This window comes from Trachemys scripta, chromosome 4 (genome assembly GCF_013100865.1).
Source record: "Trachemys scripta elegans isolate TJP31775 chromosome 4, CAS_Tse_1.0, whole genome shotgun sequence".
NCBI lineage: Eukaryota > Metazoa > Chordata > Testudines > Emydidae > Trachemys > Trachemys scripta.
In genome coordinates, this window is record NC_048301.1 from 133,697,727 (window position 1) to 133,711,327 (window position 13,601).

At 46.3% G+C, this 13,601-nt stretch overlaps 1 protein-coding gene across 1 annotated transcript in view; it reads right to left on the bottom strand.

The window, feature by feature from the left end:
• Positions 1-6,645, bottom strand: part of LOC117876550 (pepsin A-like) — a 72,695-nt gene extending 66,050 nt beyond the window's left edge. The window contains exon 1 of the mRNA XM_034768809.1: positions 6,576-6,645. Coding sequence (XP_034624700.1) covers positions 6,576-6,645 — 70 coding nt within the window. The remainder of the gene's footprint in view (positions 1-6,575) is intronic.
• Between the last annotated feature and the right edge of the window lie 6,956 nt (positions 6,646-13,601).

The following is a 13,601-nucleotide window of genomic DNA, read 5'->3' on the forward strand; positions in this document are numbered from 1 at the left end:
AGAGGCAGGGAGGCTTAGGGAGGGGGTGGAGTCCTGGGGGGCAGTCAGGGGACAAGGAGTGGGGGGGAGGGTTGGGGGTTCTGAGGGGGCAGGAAGTGGGAGGGCGTGGAAGGGGCAGGGGCAGGCTAGGACAGGACAGGGGCGGGGCTAGGGCGGGGCTCCTCCCGTCCTCTTTTTTGATTGTTGAAATATGGTAACCCTACAGTTGAGGCTGTGTTAATGCAAGTGTGCAGGGCCATTAATTGCATCCTGCTACGAAGGACTGTGACTCTTGGAAATAGTGAATGGCTTTGCGGCAATGGGATTCCCTAACTGCGGAGGGGCAATAGATGACACGCATACTCCAATTTTGGCCCAGGACCATCTTGCGATGGCGTACATCAATAAAAGGGGTACTTCTCTATGGTATTGCAGGCATTTGTGGATCACTGTGGGTATTTCACTGACATCGGTGCAGGGTGATCTGGGAAGGTGGATGACATGCATCTTCAGGAACACAGGCCTGTACAGAAAGCTTCAATCAGGGACTTTCTTTCCAGACCAGAAGATTCCAGTGGGTGATATTAAAAGACCCAGCATAACCCTTACTCCCTGGGCTCATGAAGACTTACATGGGAAATGTGGACAGCAGCAAGGAGTGCTTCAACAATAGGCTGAGTAGGTGCAGAATGACCATTGAATGTGCTTTTGGCAGATTAAAAGTGCGCTGGCACGGCCTTTCGGCAGGTTAGACCTAAATGAGGAAAACATTCCAATGATCATAGAAGCCTGCTGCATGCTCCATAATATTTGTGAGGCTTGGATGAAAAATTTACCCTGGGGTGGAGCTCATAGGTGGATCGGCTGGCTGCTGAATTTGAGCAGCCAGATACCAGGGCTATTTGAGGGACACAATGGGGGCCATTTGAATCAGGGAGGCTTTGGGGTAACATTTTGATAATAAGCACCAGAAATGTGTATTTTTATACAGCACTCTGCCACGCTTTGTTAGCTTGCCACCTTGCATGAAAATTGTGATTGATTCCTGACCAGGATTTGTAGTCAGCAAATGATCAAACCACCACTATGTGTTACTACCACCCGCAACCACCAAGTGTAGGAGACAAATAAAGATTGGTTATCTTTCAGAGAGTTTTTGGTTTTTATTAAATACCTATTAACAACACACACAAAAGGCTTGGTGGGAAGGGAGATAAGAGTGCAGGGCAGTGTAGGCTCTCATAGCTGTGTGTAAATCCAGCTATCATTTTGGAAGCTGTCTGAAGGGGTGGAGTGACTGGGGTATCGAGACACTCTGGGAAGTTGCAAGGAATGTGTGGGAGGAGTTTGGGGAGTGCATGGAAAGCAGTTCTGTATCAGCTGTGGGGAATGGGGCGGGCAAGCATGTGTTCAGCTTGGAGTGCGATTAGGGACTTCAACATCTCTGTTTGCTCCTCCATCACTTTTATCATCCGCTCCTGGCCCTTTACAATTCACTCCTCACTCTCCTTTCTGTCCTGCCTTTCTATTTTAAATTTTTCCTTGAGGCTCTCTCTCCACTCCCTTCATTCTTTTTTTTTTTTTTTTTTTGGCCTCTGAAGATTGGAGCACCTCTCCAATCATGCCATAGAATCATAGCATCTCAGGGTTGGAAGGGACCTCAGGAGGTCATCTAGTCCAACCCCCTGCTCAAAGCAGGACCAATCCCCAACTAAATCATCCCAGCCAGGGCTTTGTCAAGCCTGACCTTAAAAACCTCTAAGGAAGGAGATTCCACCACCTCCCTAGGTGACCTGTTGTTGACCTGAATGTGATGGGTTAGTTGTTATGGCTCGCCACTGATCGCATCTGACCAGAAAATTTATAGGTTCTTATCAATTCAGACTACAGAGTTCAAGAACTCAGAGAGTTCTATATCGGGAGAGGACTCTCGGGGTGCTTGGCAAGAACACGTACACTGAGGACAATACCAAATTGATAAAACCTTTATTGAAATTAACATAAAAATAAGAAATGCAATGAAACTTATAACTGCAAAACAGGAAAAGAATTCCCAAACTCCTGGTGGTAACATTTCTATTATGAGTACCTTAACCTAGCATATCAGTAATAGGGGGTGAAGGACCAGCCTCACTCCTGGCATGCCCGATTACGCAATGGTGCTGGCTTCCCCAATGGTTAGGAATTTTGAGTAGTTATACTATACTGCACAAGCTGAGCTGATAGCGTGATAGAAGATAGAATAGATAGATAGATGAAAAGATAGTCTCTAGAGTATAGGAGAACTGGAAAAAGCACTCCAAGAAACTGAAGCTTCAGGAGTTAGAAGAGCCTAGAACTTAGAAGAGCCTAGAAGAGCTCTCTTACAAGGTATTTTATAGGATCCTGACATATGTAATTCAGGCCCAACCTACTATACTCAAATCTTATTTCCATACCCTAAGAAATTTATGGGTACCCTTCTCCTATAGGTTAGTGGATTATGACATTTACTTTCTAAATACATTAATAAGGATTATCTCACTCCAAAACTACCAACCTAGGCTCTCTTGGTGACCTCCAAGTTGTGGTGTACCCTGCGGTTACCAACCGGTTGTAGATGCGGGAAAAACCTATGATATGATGTGGATAGTTCCTCCCTTTGGTTCCCCAAAGTTCAGGGACCATTCTTATCTGTGCCAAAGGTTGCCATCTTTTATGCTGATGTATTCATAACTGATTATACTTTTTGCTATATAGCAGATCTTACCAGACCTGACAGGCTGGTAGGCTTCTTGCATTTCAGCAAAACTTATTATTAGGAAACACATGTGTCATAACTATAAAGGGAAGGGTAACAGCCCTCCTGTGTACAATACTATAAAATCCCTCCTGGCCAGAGACTCCAAAATCCTTTTACCTGTAAAGGGTTAAGAAGCTCAGGTAGCCTGGCTGACACCTGACCCAAAGGACCAATAAGGGGACAAGATGCTTTCAAATCTTGGTGGGGGGAAGGCTTTTGTTTGTGCTCTTTGTTTTGGGGGGAGTTCGCTCTTGGGACTAAGAGGGACCAGACATCAATTCATGCTCTCCAAATCTTTCTGAACAAGTCTCTCATATTTCAAACTTGTAAGTACAGCCAGGCAAGGCGTGTTAGTTTTATCTTTGTTTTCTCAACTTGTAAATGTACCTTTTGCTAGGGTGTTTACCTCTGTTTGCTGTAACTTTGAACCTAAGGCTAGAGGCGGGTCCTCTGGGCTCTTTAAGTTTGATTACCCTGTAAAGTTATTTTCCATCCTGATTTTACAGAGATGATTTTTACCTTTTTCTTTAATTAAAAGCCTTCTTTTTAAGAACCTGATTGATTTTTCCTTGTTTTTAGATCCAAGGGGGTTGGATCTTGATCCACCAGGAGTTGGTGAGAGAAAGGAGGGGGGATGGTTAATTTCTCCTTGTTTTAAGATCCAAGGGGTTTGGATCTGTATTCACCAGGGAATTGGTGAAGAGTCTCTCAAGGCTACCCAGGGAAGGGAATTAGCACATTGGGAGTGGTGGCAGCGGACCAGATCTAAGCTGGTAGTTAAGCTTAGAAGTTTTCTTGCAGGCCCCCACATCTGTACCTTAAAGTTCAGAGTGGGGAAGGAGCCTTGACAACATGCCTCAACACATCCTAAATTCCAAGGAATTAATACTGATAAAATATAAGAATAAAATGGATTAATTTCAGAAAAAGAAACATATGAATTGATACTGCTGGCTGGATTAGTAGTATATAATAGCTAGCAAAATAATCCTATGGGCTACACCATTCCAGTGCTTCACCACCCTCCTAGTGAAAAAGTTTTTTCTAATATCCAACCGAAACCTCCCCCACTGCAACTTGAGACCATTACTCCTTGTTCTGTCATCCACCACTGAGAACAGTCTAGATCCATCCTCTTTGGACCCCCTTTCAGGTAGTTGAAAGCAGCTATCAAATCCCCCCCCCTCATTCTTCTCTTCCACAGAATAAATAATCCCAGTTCCCTCAGCCTCTCTTCATAAGTCATGTGTCCTAGCCCCCTAATCATTTTTGTTGCCCTCCGCTGGACTCTTTCCAATTTTTCCACATCCTTTTTGTAGTGTGGGGCCCAAAACTGGACACAGTACTCCAGATGAGGCCTCACCAATGCTGAATAGAGGGGACTGATCACCTCCCTCGATCTACTGGCAATGCTCCTACTTATACAGCCCAAAATGCCATTAGCCTTCTTGGCAACAAGGGCACACTGTTGACTCATATCCAGCTTCTCGTCCACTGTAACTGCTAGGTCCTTTTCTGCAGAACTGCTGCCTAGCCGCTCAGTCCCTATTCTGCAGCAGTGCATGGGATTCTTCCTTCCTAAGTGCAGGACTCTACACTTGTCCTTGTTGAATCTCATCAGATTTCTTTTGGCCCAATCCTCTAATTTATCTAGGTCCCTCTGTATCTTATTCCTACCTTCCAGCGTATCTACCACTCCTCACAGTTTAGTGTCATCTGCAAACTTGCTGAGAGTGCAATCCATGCCATCCTCCAGATTGTTAATGAAGATATTGAACAAAACCAGCCTCAGGACCAACCCTGGGGCACTCCGCTTGATACCAGTTGCCAACTAGACATGGAGCCATTGATCACTACCTGTTGAGCCTGGTGATCTAGCCAGCTTTCTATCCACCTTATAGTCGATTCATCCAGCCCATACTTCTTTAACTTGCTGGCAAGAATACTGTGGGAGACTGTATCAAAAGCTTTGCTAAAGTCCAGAAATAACACGTCCACTGCTTTTCCCTCATCCACAGAGCCAGTTATCTTGTCATAGACGCCAATTAGGTTAGTCAGGCATGACTTGCCCTTGGTGAATCCATGCTGACTGTTCCTGATCACTTTCCTCTCCTCTAAGTGCTTCAAAATTGATTCCTTGAGGACCTACTCCATGATTTTTCCAGGGACTGAGGTGAGGCTGACTGGCCTGTAGTTCCCTGGATCCTCCTCCTTCCCTTTTTTAAAGATGGGCACTACATTAGCCTTTTATCAGTCATCCAGGACCTCCCCCGATTGCCAGGAGTTTTCAAAGATAATGGCCAATGGCTCTGCAATCACATCCGCCAACTCCTTTAGCACCCTCGGATGCAGCGCATCCGTCCCCATGGACTTGTGCTCATCCAGCTTTTCTAAATAGTCCTCAACCACTTCTTTCTCCACAGAGGGCTGGTCACCTCCTCCCCATACTGTGCTGCCCAGTGCAGCAGTCTGGGAGCTGACCTTGTTCGTGAAGACAGAGGCAAAAAAAGCATTGAGTACATTAGCTTTTTCCACATCCTCTGTCACTAGGTTGCCTCCCACATTCAGTAAGGGACCCACATTTTCCTTGACCTTCTTGTCGCTAACATACCTGAAGTAACCCTTCTTGTTACCAACATCCCTTGCTAGCTGCAACTCCAAGTGTGATTTGACCTTCCTGATTTCACTCCGGCATGCCCGAGCAATATTTTTATACTCCTCCCTGGTCATTTGTCCAAACTTCCACTTCTTGTAAGCTTCTTTTTTGTGTTTAAGAACAGCAAGGATTTCACTGTTAAGACAAGCTGGTCACCTGCCATATTTACTATTCTTTCTACCCATTGGGATGGTTTGTTCCTGCAACCTCAATAAGGATACTTTAAAATACAGCCAGTTCTCCTGGACTCCTTTCCCCCTCATGTTATTCTCCCAGGGGATCCTGCCCATCAGTTCCCTGAGGGAGTCAAAGTCTGCTTTTCTGAAGTCCAGGGTCCGTATTCTGCTGCTCTCCTTTCTTCCTTGTGTCAGGATCCTGAACTCCACCATCTCATGGTCACTGCCTCCCAGGTTCCCATCCACTTTTGCCTCCCCTACTAATTCTTCCTTGTTTGTAAGCAGCAGGTCAAGAAGAACTCTGCCCCTAGTTGGTTCCTCCAGCACTTAAGCCAGGAAATTGTCCCCTACACTTTCCAAAAGCTTCCTAGATTGTCTGTGCACTGCTGTATTGCTCTCCCAGCTGATATCATGGTGATTGAAGTTCCCCATGAGAACCAGGGCCTGTGATCTAGTAACTTCTGTTAGTTGCTGGAAGAAAGCCTCGTCCACCTCATCCCCCTGGTGTGGTGGTCTATAGCAGACTCCCACCACATCATCCTTGTTGCTCACACTTCTAAACTTAATCCAGAGACTCTCAGGTTTTTCTGCAGTTTCATACTGGAGCTCTGAGCAGTCATACTGCTCTCTTACATACAATGCAACTCCCCAATCTTTTCTGCCCCGCCTGTCCTTTCTGAACAGTTTATAGATAACTTGCTGATTGTCTTGCTTTCTCAGTATGGGGCAGGAGTCCTCCCCTCTTGTGCTCTCCTGCTCGTGCTTCCTCCTGGTATCCCACTCTCCCACTTTCCTCAGGGCTTTGGTCTCCTTCCCAGGTGAACCTAGTTTAAAGCCCTCCTGACTAGGTCCTCCTTATTCTGCCTTGGTTGCTTCCTTATCTGTATAATCAAGCAGCATCATACTTCATGAATGCCAGAGATTGACTGCTGGGACTGGTTAGACCCCTCCCGAGTGGAAAAGAGTTACTGACTCACCGCACCACTGGACCACCCTGCCATGTGCTCTACCTCATCCTCCAGCTCAACCACCTCATCCACAACTTCGTACATGAGGTTAGGTCCACTGTCCACCACCTCCAGCACTGCTGAAGATCCATGGGGCTCTTGGTGGTGAATGTGGGGTCACCATCAAGGAGGGTGTCCAGCTCCTTAAAGAAGCGGCAGGTCTTTGGTGCAACACGAGAGCAATGGTAGCCTCCGTTGCCTTCTGGTAAGCCTGCCTCCGCTCCTTATCTTCACACAGAACTGCTGCATGTCCCGTTCACGGTCCTTTTCCAACAAGCCATGAGAAATCTGCCCATAGGAATCGAAGTTCCTATGGCTGGAGTGGAGCTGGAACTGCACAGCCTGGTCTCCCCATATACTCAGTAGATCTAACAGTTCCAGAGTGTGCCAAGTGGGAGAGCATTTGCTGTGTGGAGCCACCATGATCAGCTGGGAAGATGAGATGTCAGATGCCTATGTACCTGGTTGCAGGGCAGCGAAGTTTGAACTGCAGACTAGAGTGGTCAGGATGGGTATTGTGGGACACCTCCTGGAGACCATTTATAGTGACATAAGCATAACCGGTGTCCACGCTGACATTTTGTCAACATGACTTTGCTGCAAAAAGCTCTATGCCTCTCATCAAGGTGGTTTATTGTGTTGACAAAGCAGGAGATTTTTGTCAGCAGAAGGAACATTCTAGTGTGTACACCTCCATTGTTTTGTTGATAAAACTGTGTAGTGTAGAGGCCTAACTTATTATAGAAAAATATGTTAACAAGGATACATAAAGGTCACTTAGGGATTAGAAAATCTAAGAGAAGGGATGGAGCCAATTTATACTGTCCTCAAATGAACAGCTAATTCAGAATAAGGCACTCTTATTCCAGAGCATCCACTGAGGAATAGCTATTCTGCTTTAAATTCACACCCTCCCTTAACGCAAAGGAACTTCCCAGCGTAGATAAATCCTGAGTCCTTTTCCTTTAAGTGAGAGTGACACATTTTTCCAAAATAGTTGCTTTTACTGTTGGAGGCCTGGCCTAGAGCACAAAGTTAAGTTGAAGCACGGCAGCTGACGTTGACCTAGTTGTACATGTTAATTTGTCTCACACTGAAGTAAGTGCCCTGTTATGCGACATAATAACACCACCTCCCCGAGCAGCATAGCACCACAGTCGGTATACTTAGGTTGGCACAATGTGACTGTAGATACTGCATTACTGACCCTAAGTGTCCTTCAGCAGCTATCCCGCAATGCCCCACCACTGACCGCTCTGGTCACCATTGTGAACTCCACTGCCTAGGAGTCACATAGAACAGAAGGTCCCCCTGCCACATTTAAAGCCCTGTGAATTTTTGAAATTCCTTTTCCTGATTGTCCGGCTTCATGTGTACACCTAGTAGCTCTCTATTGTTGACCGTGTCGGAGAATAACAGAGTTCTCACTTTTTGTTTGGGTACAGCAAGTCAGATACTTTATTTTCTCAAGCAATTGCGTAGAGGGAGAGAGCTAAACAGGTCTCTCAACAGGTAAACAATTACAGCAAGCATTTATACCTTTTGTTACAGACAATAATGAGCAACAGCTGCATTTTGTTTATACATAGGTCATTCTGATATCTTGTTTTGCTCACTAATGTAGACTCTTAGTCTACATTCCATATTATCTACACATTATCTACACAAGGTCGCAACAACTTCTCACACAGTTCTTTCCCACTCGCCTCACACATTCCTCGCCTCTACAAATCTCGCATTATTGGGGTTACAGTTAGCCTGACTCTTGCTAACGAACTGTCATACATTGCATCCCCTTCCTGTCAGTTCTTTCTCTGCTTCCACAACCCCCGCTTTTGTACTACTAGTACAACAAACATTTTCAAATCTCTATTTGCATTAAGTCTTGGAATTCAGATTCTACTTCAGATGCTTCAACCTTAGGGGTTTTGATTGGAAGTAATGACAATGCATGATGAGCATGGACATGAAAGGTATTACTATTATTACATCCTTTACAACAACAATAACATACTCCTACACTAACTAACACCAACACAAACAATAATATTCCCACAGCAATAATATGATGGGGTTGTTGTACAGTTTTAGTCATAAAACACAATACATCATACTTAGTACATAAGGTGGACACTCTATAAGCTGTATGAAAGGCTTACTCTTCAACTTGATATATATATTGAAGCATGTGAATTTGCCCTTGTATTTCAGAGATTTTCTGAACCTCTGGTAACAGTGAAAGCCTCACACATTCCTCACTTCTACAAATCTCGCATTATTGGGGTTACAGTTAGCCTGACTCTTGCTAACGAACTGTCATGCATTGCATCCCCTTCCTGTCAGTTCTTTCTCTGCTTCCACAACCGCAACTGCCAAGCTGACCATGCCGGCTACATGCTCCTGGAGTAGACAGGAGATATTGGCTCTCCTGGGCTTGTGGGGAGAAGAGGCTGTGCAGGCACAGCTCCGAAATGTCAACATCTACAAGCAGCTGTAGAAATGTCAACATCTACAAGCAGATTGGAGAACACTCCAAGTTCATAGAGTTCCACCTTCACTCGGCTGTGACCTGACAAAGGGGGCATCCTTTACAAGGAACAGGTGAGAGTTAGGGGATATTTCCTGGCTACGTTTAAAAAGAAATGCCTCTGGGTTGTTTTAAAGAACAATACAGGCAGCACAGAAGAATTGGAATGGGATACGGAGACATTTACCTCTCGGTCATTGGTTCCTATATGGCCCCGTGTTGGGAGAGAGGGTACCACCATGGGAATGGAGCTTTCCACACCTTGGGCCCCAGTTGCAATACAGCCATGTAGAGGGGAACTGGTGTCTCTATGGGAACTGGGATTTGGAGCGTTACACCTCTAGCTCATTGGTATGATTCTGAGCCCAGGTCAGCACAGGGAGCTGAAATTAGTGGACTGGAAATAGGATGTGCAGCATGAATCTGAGCGACTGGCTGACTCAGGGGACTGGGCTTATGAGCCAGTTACTTCTAGGGTGCTGGTTCTATCTCCCCCAGTTCTGTAGTGAAAGGCTGTGTCACCTGACAGCTCTTGGGTGAAATATGTAGGTGAAATATGCTGGTATTTTCCACTATTCCCTAGTGGCATATGTCAGGGTAGGGAAGGATTAGGTGTAAAGATTTGGTTTGGGTGTGGGTAGATGAATGTGACATGACCTCAATAGGTCTAGGGCAAATGGTAAGTTGTGGTTGGAACTGACAGGACTAAGGCATTGGTGGGCTATGGAGGCCACCAGTGGAGGAGAAGAGGGAAGAGATGTCCAGCCCTCCTTGGGTAGAGGGTAAGTTCACCATGACATAGGATTTAGGGGGAGAGAAAAGGAGATCCTGGATGGCCCCCAAACTGGCAAGTGATTACCTGCACCGGGAGCAGATCATGGGTTCAAATCTCCATGGCTAGGATGTGTGGGGAGGCCTCGCTGCTTAGCCCTGACACTGCAGCCTTCCTATTCCTGGCAGGAGGCCATCCACGGACTTGGGCACCAGGCCATGTGCCCACATGCCAGGAGCAGCTGCTCTGCCTGACATCAGAATGAGAATCTCATGAGATTAAAAAATAGCATTTAACTTTCCATTTAGCACTATCCACTCCTAACCCTGTGGGGACAAGCAAACACCAGGGGAAGGATGAGGTTTCCATGTGACTGGGAGTGAAGTCGCCTTAGGCCAGTGACAACCCTAACAAAGGGGCCTGGAACTGGGCAGGCCTAACTTTGCCACATTGTGTATGAAATCTTATCAGTTCATACAAGTTTATCTGAGCGGAACTGGACCTGAAAATCAGCTTATCCGATGTCCCCTGATGCCCCACAGTGAGGTCCTGGCATCTGGTTTTAGTCTCGCAAATGGGCAGGTATTTTCCATTCCCCACTCCAGATTTTTCAACAACAAGGCAAAATAGATCTCAGATTTAGAGAAGGTAGGTTTGCTTTGACGTCTGACACCAGAGAGACAATGCAGGCACCTTGTAGCACCCTGAAGCAGTAGGGATTAATCCTGCCCGATAGCACCCACTGCTCTTCCTGTCTTGGGGCTCCATGCAGCTCTGCCAATGCCTCTCAATCTTGACCTGGTTATTATAGCCCTGGGGTATGAAACACATACAGAGCACTGCCAAAGCACCTCACTCCTGAGCTACAGGCCAGCCTGCTGTTCCAGCCCTCAGGCCTGACACATACACAGTTCTTCTGATGTCCCTCAGTCCTGACCTGCAGCTCCCTGTGCTTTCTATAATTTAGTCTCTTCTACAGAAAATTGTCTGATATAACCAATTGTGTTATTCCCATTGCAGAATTCCTTGCAGCCTGCAATCATTTGTGACAGATTTGAGGATGAAGAGCTGAACTTGTAAGTTTGGGGAGGTGGACGGCAGAGCGGCGAGCAGGAGGCTGGCGAGGGCAGCCGGTGAGGGTGGCCGGTGCGCGGAGCAAGTGCCCAGGCACCATAGCAAGGAAGGTGGCTTTTACTCCCCCCCACCACAATGGGCGGTGAATTCACTCAGATGCACCTATGAATGCTGGGTGTTCACTGACCAAGGACAACAACTGTGAGTGCGGTATGAAGGGGGGCCCATTACAGGAACCTTGGTGTTGGATTGAAGAACCTGAATCAAAAGACACTGCCCAGCGTATTCCAGGGTGGGTGTTTTGTTCATGCTTTTATGTTTATGAATCCTGCTTGTGCTGTTTTCCCAAATTAATGCTATGTTACTTTTATTAAAAAATCTCTCTACACTCAGACTCTGTGCTTGCGGGAGGGGAAGTATTGCCTCTTAGAGGTGTTCAGGGGGTGGCGTGTTATTTTCTCAGGTTACTGCGTGGGGGCTCGAGCCGGTTCTGTGTTCTATTGTTGAAAAGGAACCCCTAGATATTGAACCCGGTCCTTCTTGCTGCCCACTCCAAATAGCAGAAGGGTAACATTCTGACACTGTGGGCATGGTAGAGAATCCAAAACACCTCAATAAGAGACCTGTGGCAGAAAGGCTGCAAAGTCAGATTTCAGCAAAAAGAGCAAATGGCTTGTGTTGGTGGAAAATGGTGTTAAAATAATAAAGCGGCTACTGAAAAGGGCTTTGGAGTCACACTGTCCCATGCTTAGCACAGTTCAGTTACAGGATGGTACCAATGAAATGTGATGTGTCACCTGCAGACATGTTGTTTAACAGAATAATGAGAACTAGAACCCCTGTGATGATAGATGCTGCTGTCCCAGGAACTGGGGATTTGAGGAAGAATAAAAAGCGAAAGAGAAAGCTAAACAGAAAAAGTCAGCTGATTTGGGATCCTGGGGGCTTCCACCATGTGGAGAACATGATGCACCCCACATCTCTAATGGAAATCAATGGTTACCAACAGTGGTGGTGTCATAGAATCGAACAATCACAGGACTGGAAGGTCATCTAGTCCAGTCCCCTGCACTCACTGTGGGACTATTATCTAGTCATGTAACTTAAGACTGCCCTGCAGTTGTATGAGGCTGTCACCCCAGATGGACTCATACTGATGAGGGATAGGTGACACCTCTCCAACTTTCAGAAGAGAGGGAGGAGGGTCGCTGGGTCAGATGTTTGACCCAAGACAGTCTCAGTTAGGTAACAGGTCAAGACAACCAAGCTCCAAAACATGTCATCTCTGGAACAAAATGGACTCCCTGCTTTCTGACAACAATAGTGCTGATCTGACAGGGAAAGCAGCACAGGGCATCTGAGAGATTAACTGAACATTATTAGCAAGGTTCGTTAGTAGGATGGTTATAAGTGTTTGGAGGACTGAGCTACATAAATGTTGTTTTGTTAAATGTTGTTGTTATTACGTTGTGGCTGGATATTGGGAATTGAACCTTTCAGAGCATTCAGTTTCCCAGACACAGGAAATCTGGGGAGCGGGGGGGCAGGGGGAGAGCGCTGCAGAAGCCTACGCCCTGTGAAGCAGAGGCAGGTGACTGAGTGAAGAGGGCCAGAGTGTTTCCTGAAGACCACACAGCCCTCCACCCAGACCAGGAGAAGGAACAAACAGAGGCTCTAGAAGCTCTCAGAGCTACCTGGCACCAAACCAGAGCCAGCCAGGAGCATGGCAATTCTTGTGTTCCTAAAACTTGTTCCACGCTGAAGCTTTGTCAGGTTTAAATTTTTGTAATCGAGACATTTTCTGCTGTTTCTGTAGGAGAGCTCATGCATATTCATCAAATATTTTGATCAGGGCATTGAATCACTGGAATAGAATCGCCATGATTTCTAGACTGTCAGCATTAACAGGGCCACCAGCGGGAGGCGATATGGTACACACAGCATCACCCAGACAGGGAGCTGAAGGGAAGGGGCATCAGGGATAGAACTCTCACAGGGAATTCAGCACTGGGGAAAGGTCCCGGACACAAAACTCCAGTATCCCCAGGTTCCTCAATCTGCTTCAGCCCTTATAGGAAGGGTTACCTTGAAAGGTGGGGGAAATGAAGGGGGATTGGTTTCTATGACCTATTTGATCTCTGGCTTATTTACTGAGATAAAGAGGCCCAATTAGTGCCCCTTATGATTAATTTGTCTGGCTATGTGGGCACCTGTCCCACCAGGGTCTGAGACTGAGACCCACCCCCTCTCCCCACTCATCAGACATAGGGACACCAAACATCCATCACTTGACTTGGGCTCAGACTAGACCTAGAGGCCTAGAAGTGGAAGGCTCTGTATGCTAAACCCAATTGATTCCCCAGCTTGTGGCCAGATTGGACTGAGGCACAATGAGAAGCAAACAGCTCCCTCTTCTGTTCCTGAACTTGTCAGATGGCCAGTCACCTTGGTTGTGATGCTTCTTAAAAGGATCTTTATTTCAAGCCAGGATTTCCACCATATGGGTTCACGGTGGGTTTATGATTATTAGGCCCTGATTAGCAGGTGGGGGAATGTGGCTCATGATGTGTTTGCTTATCAGGAGCCTGGCAGTGCTAAATGGAAAGTAAACATTGTTGTCTAATCTGA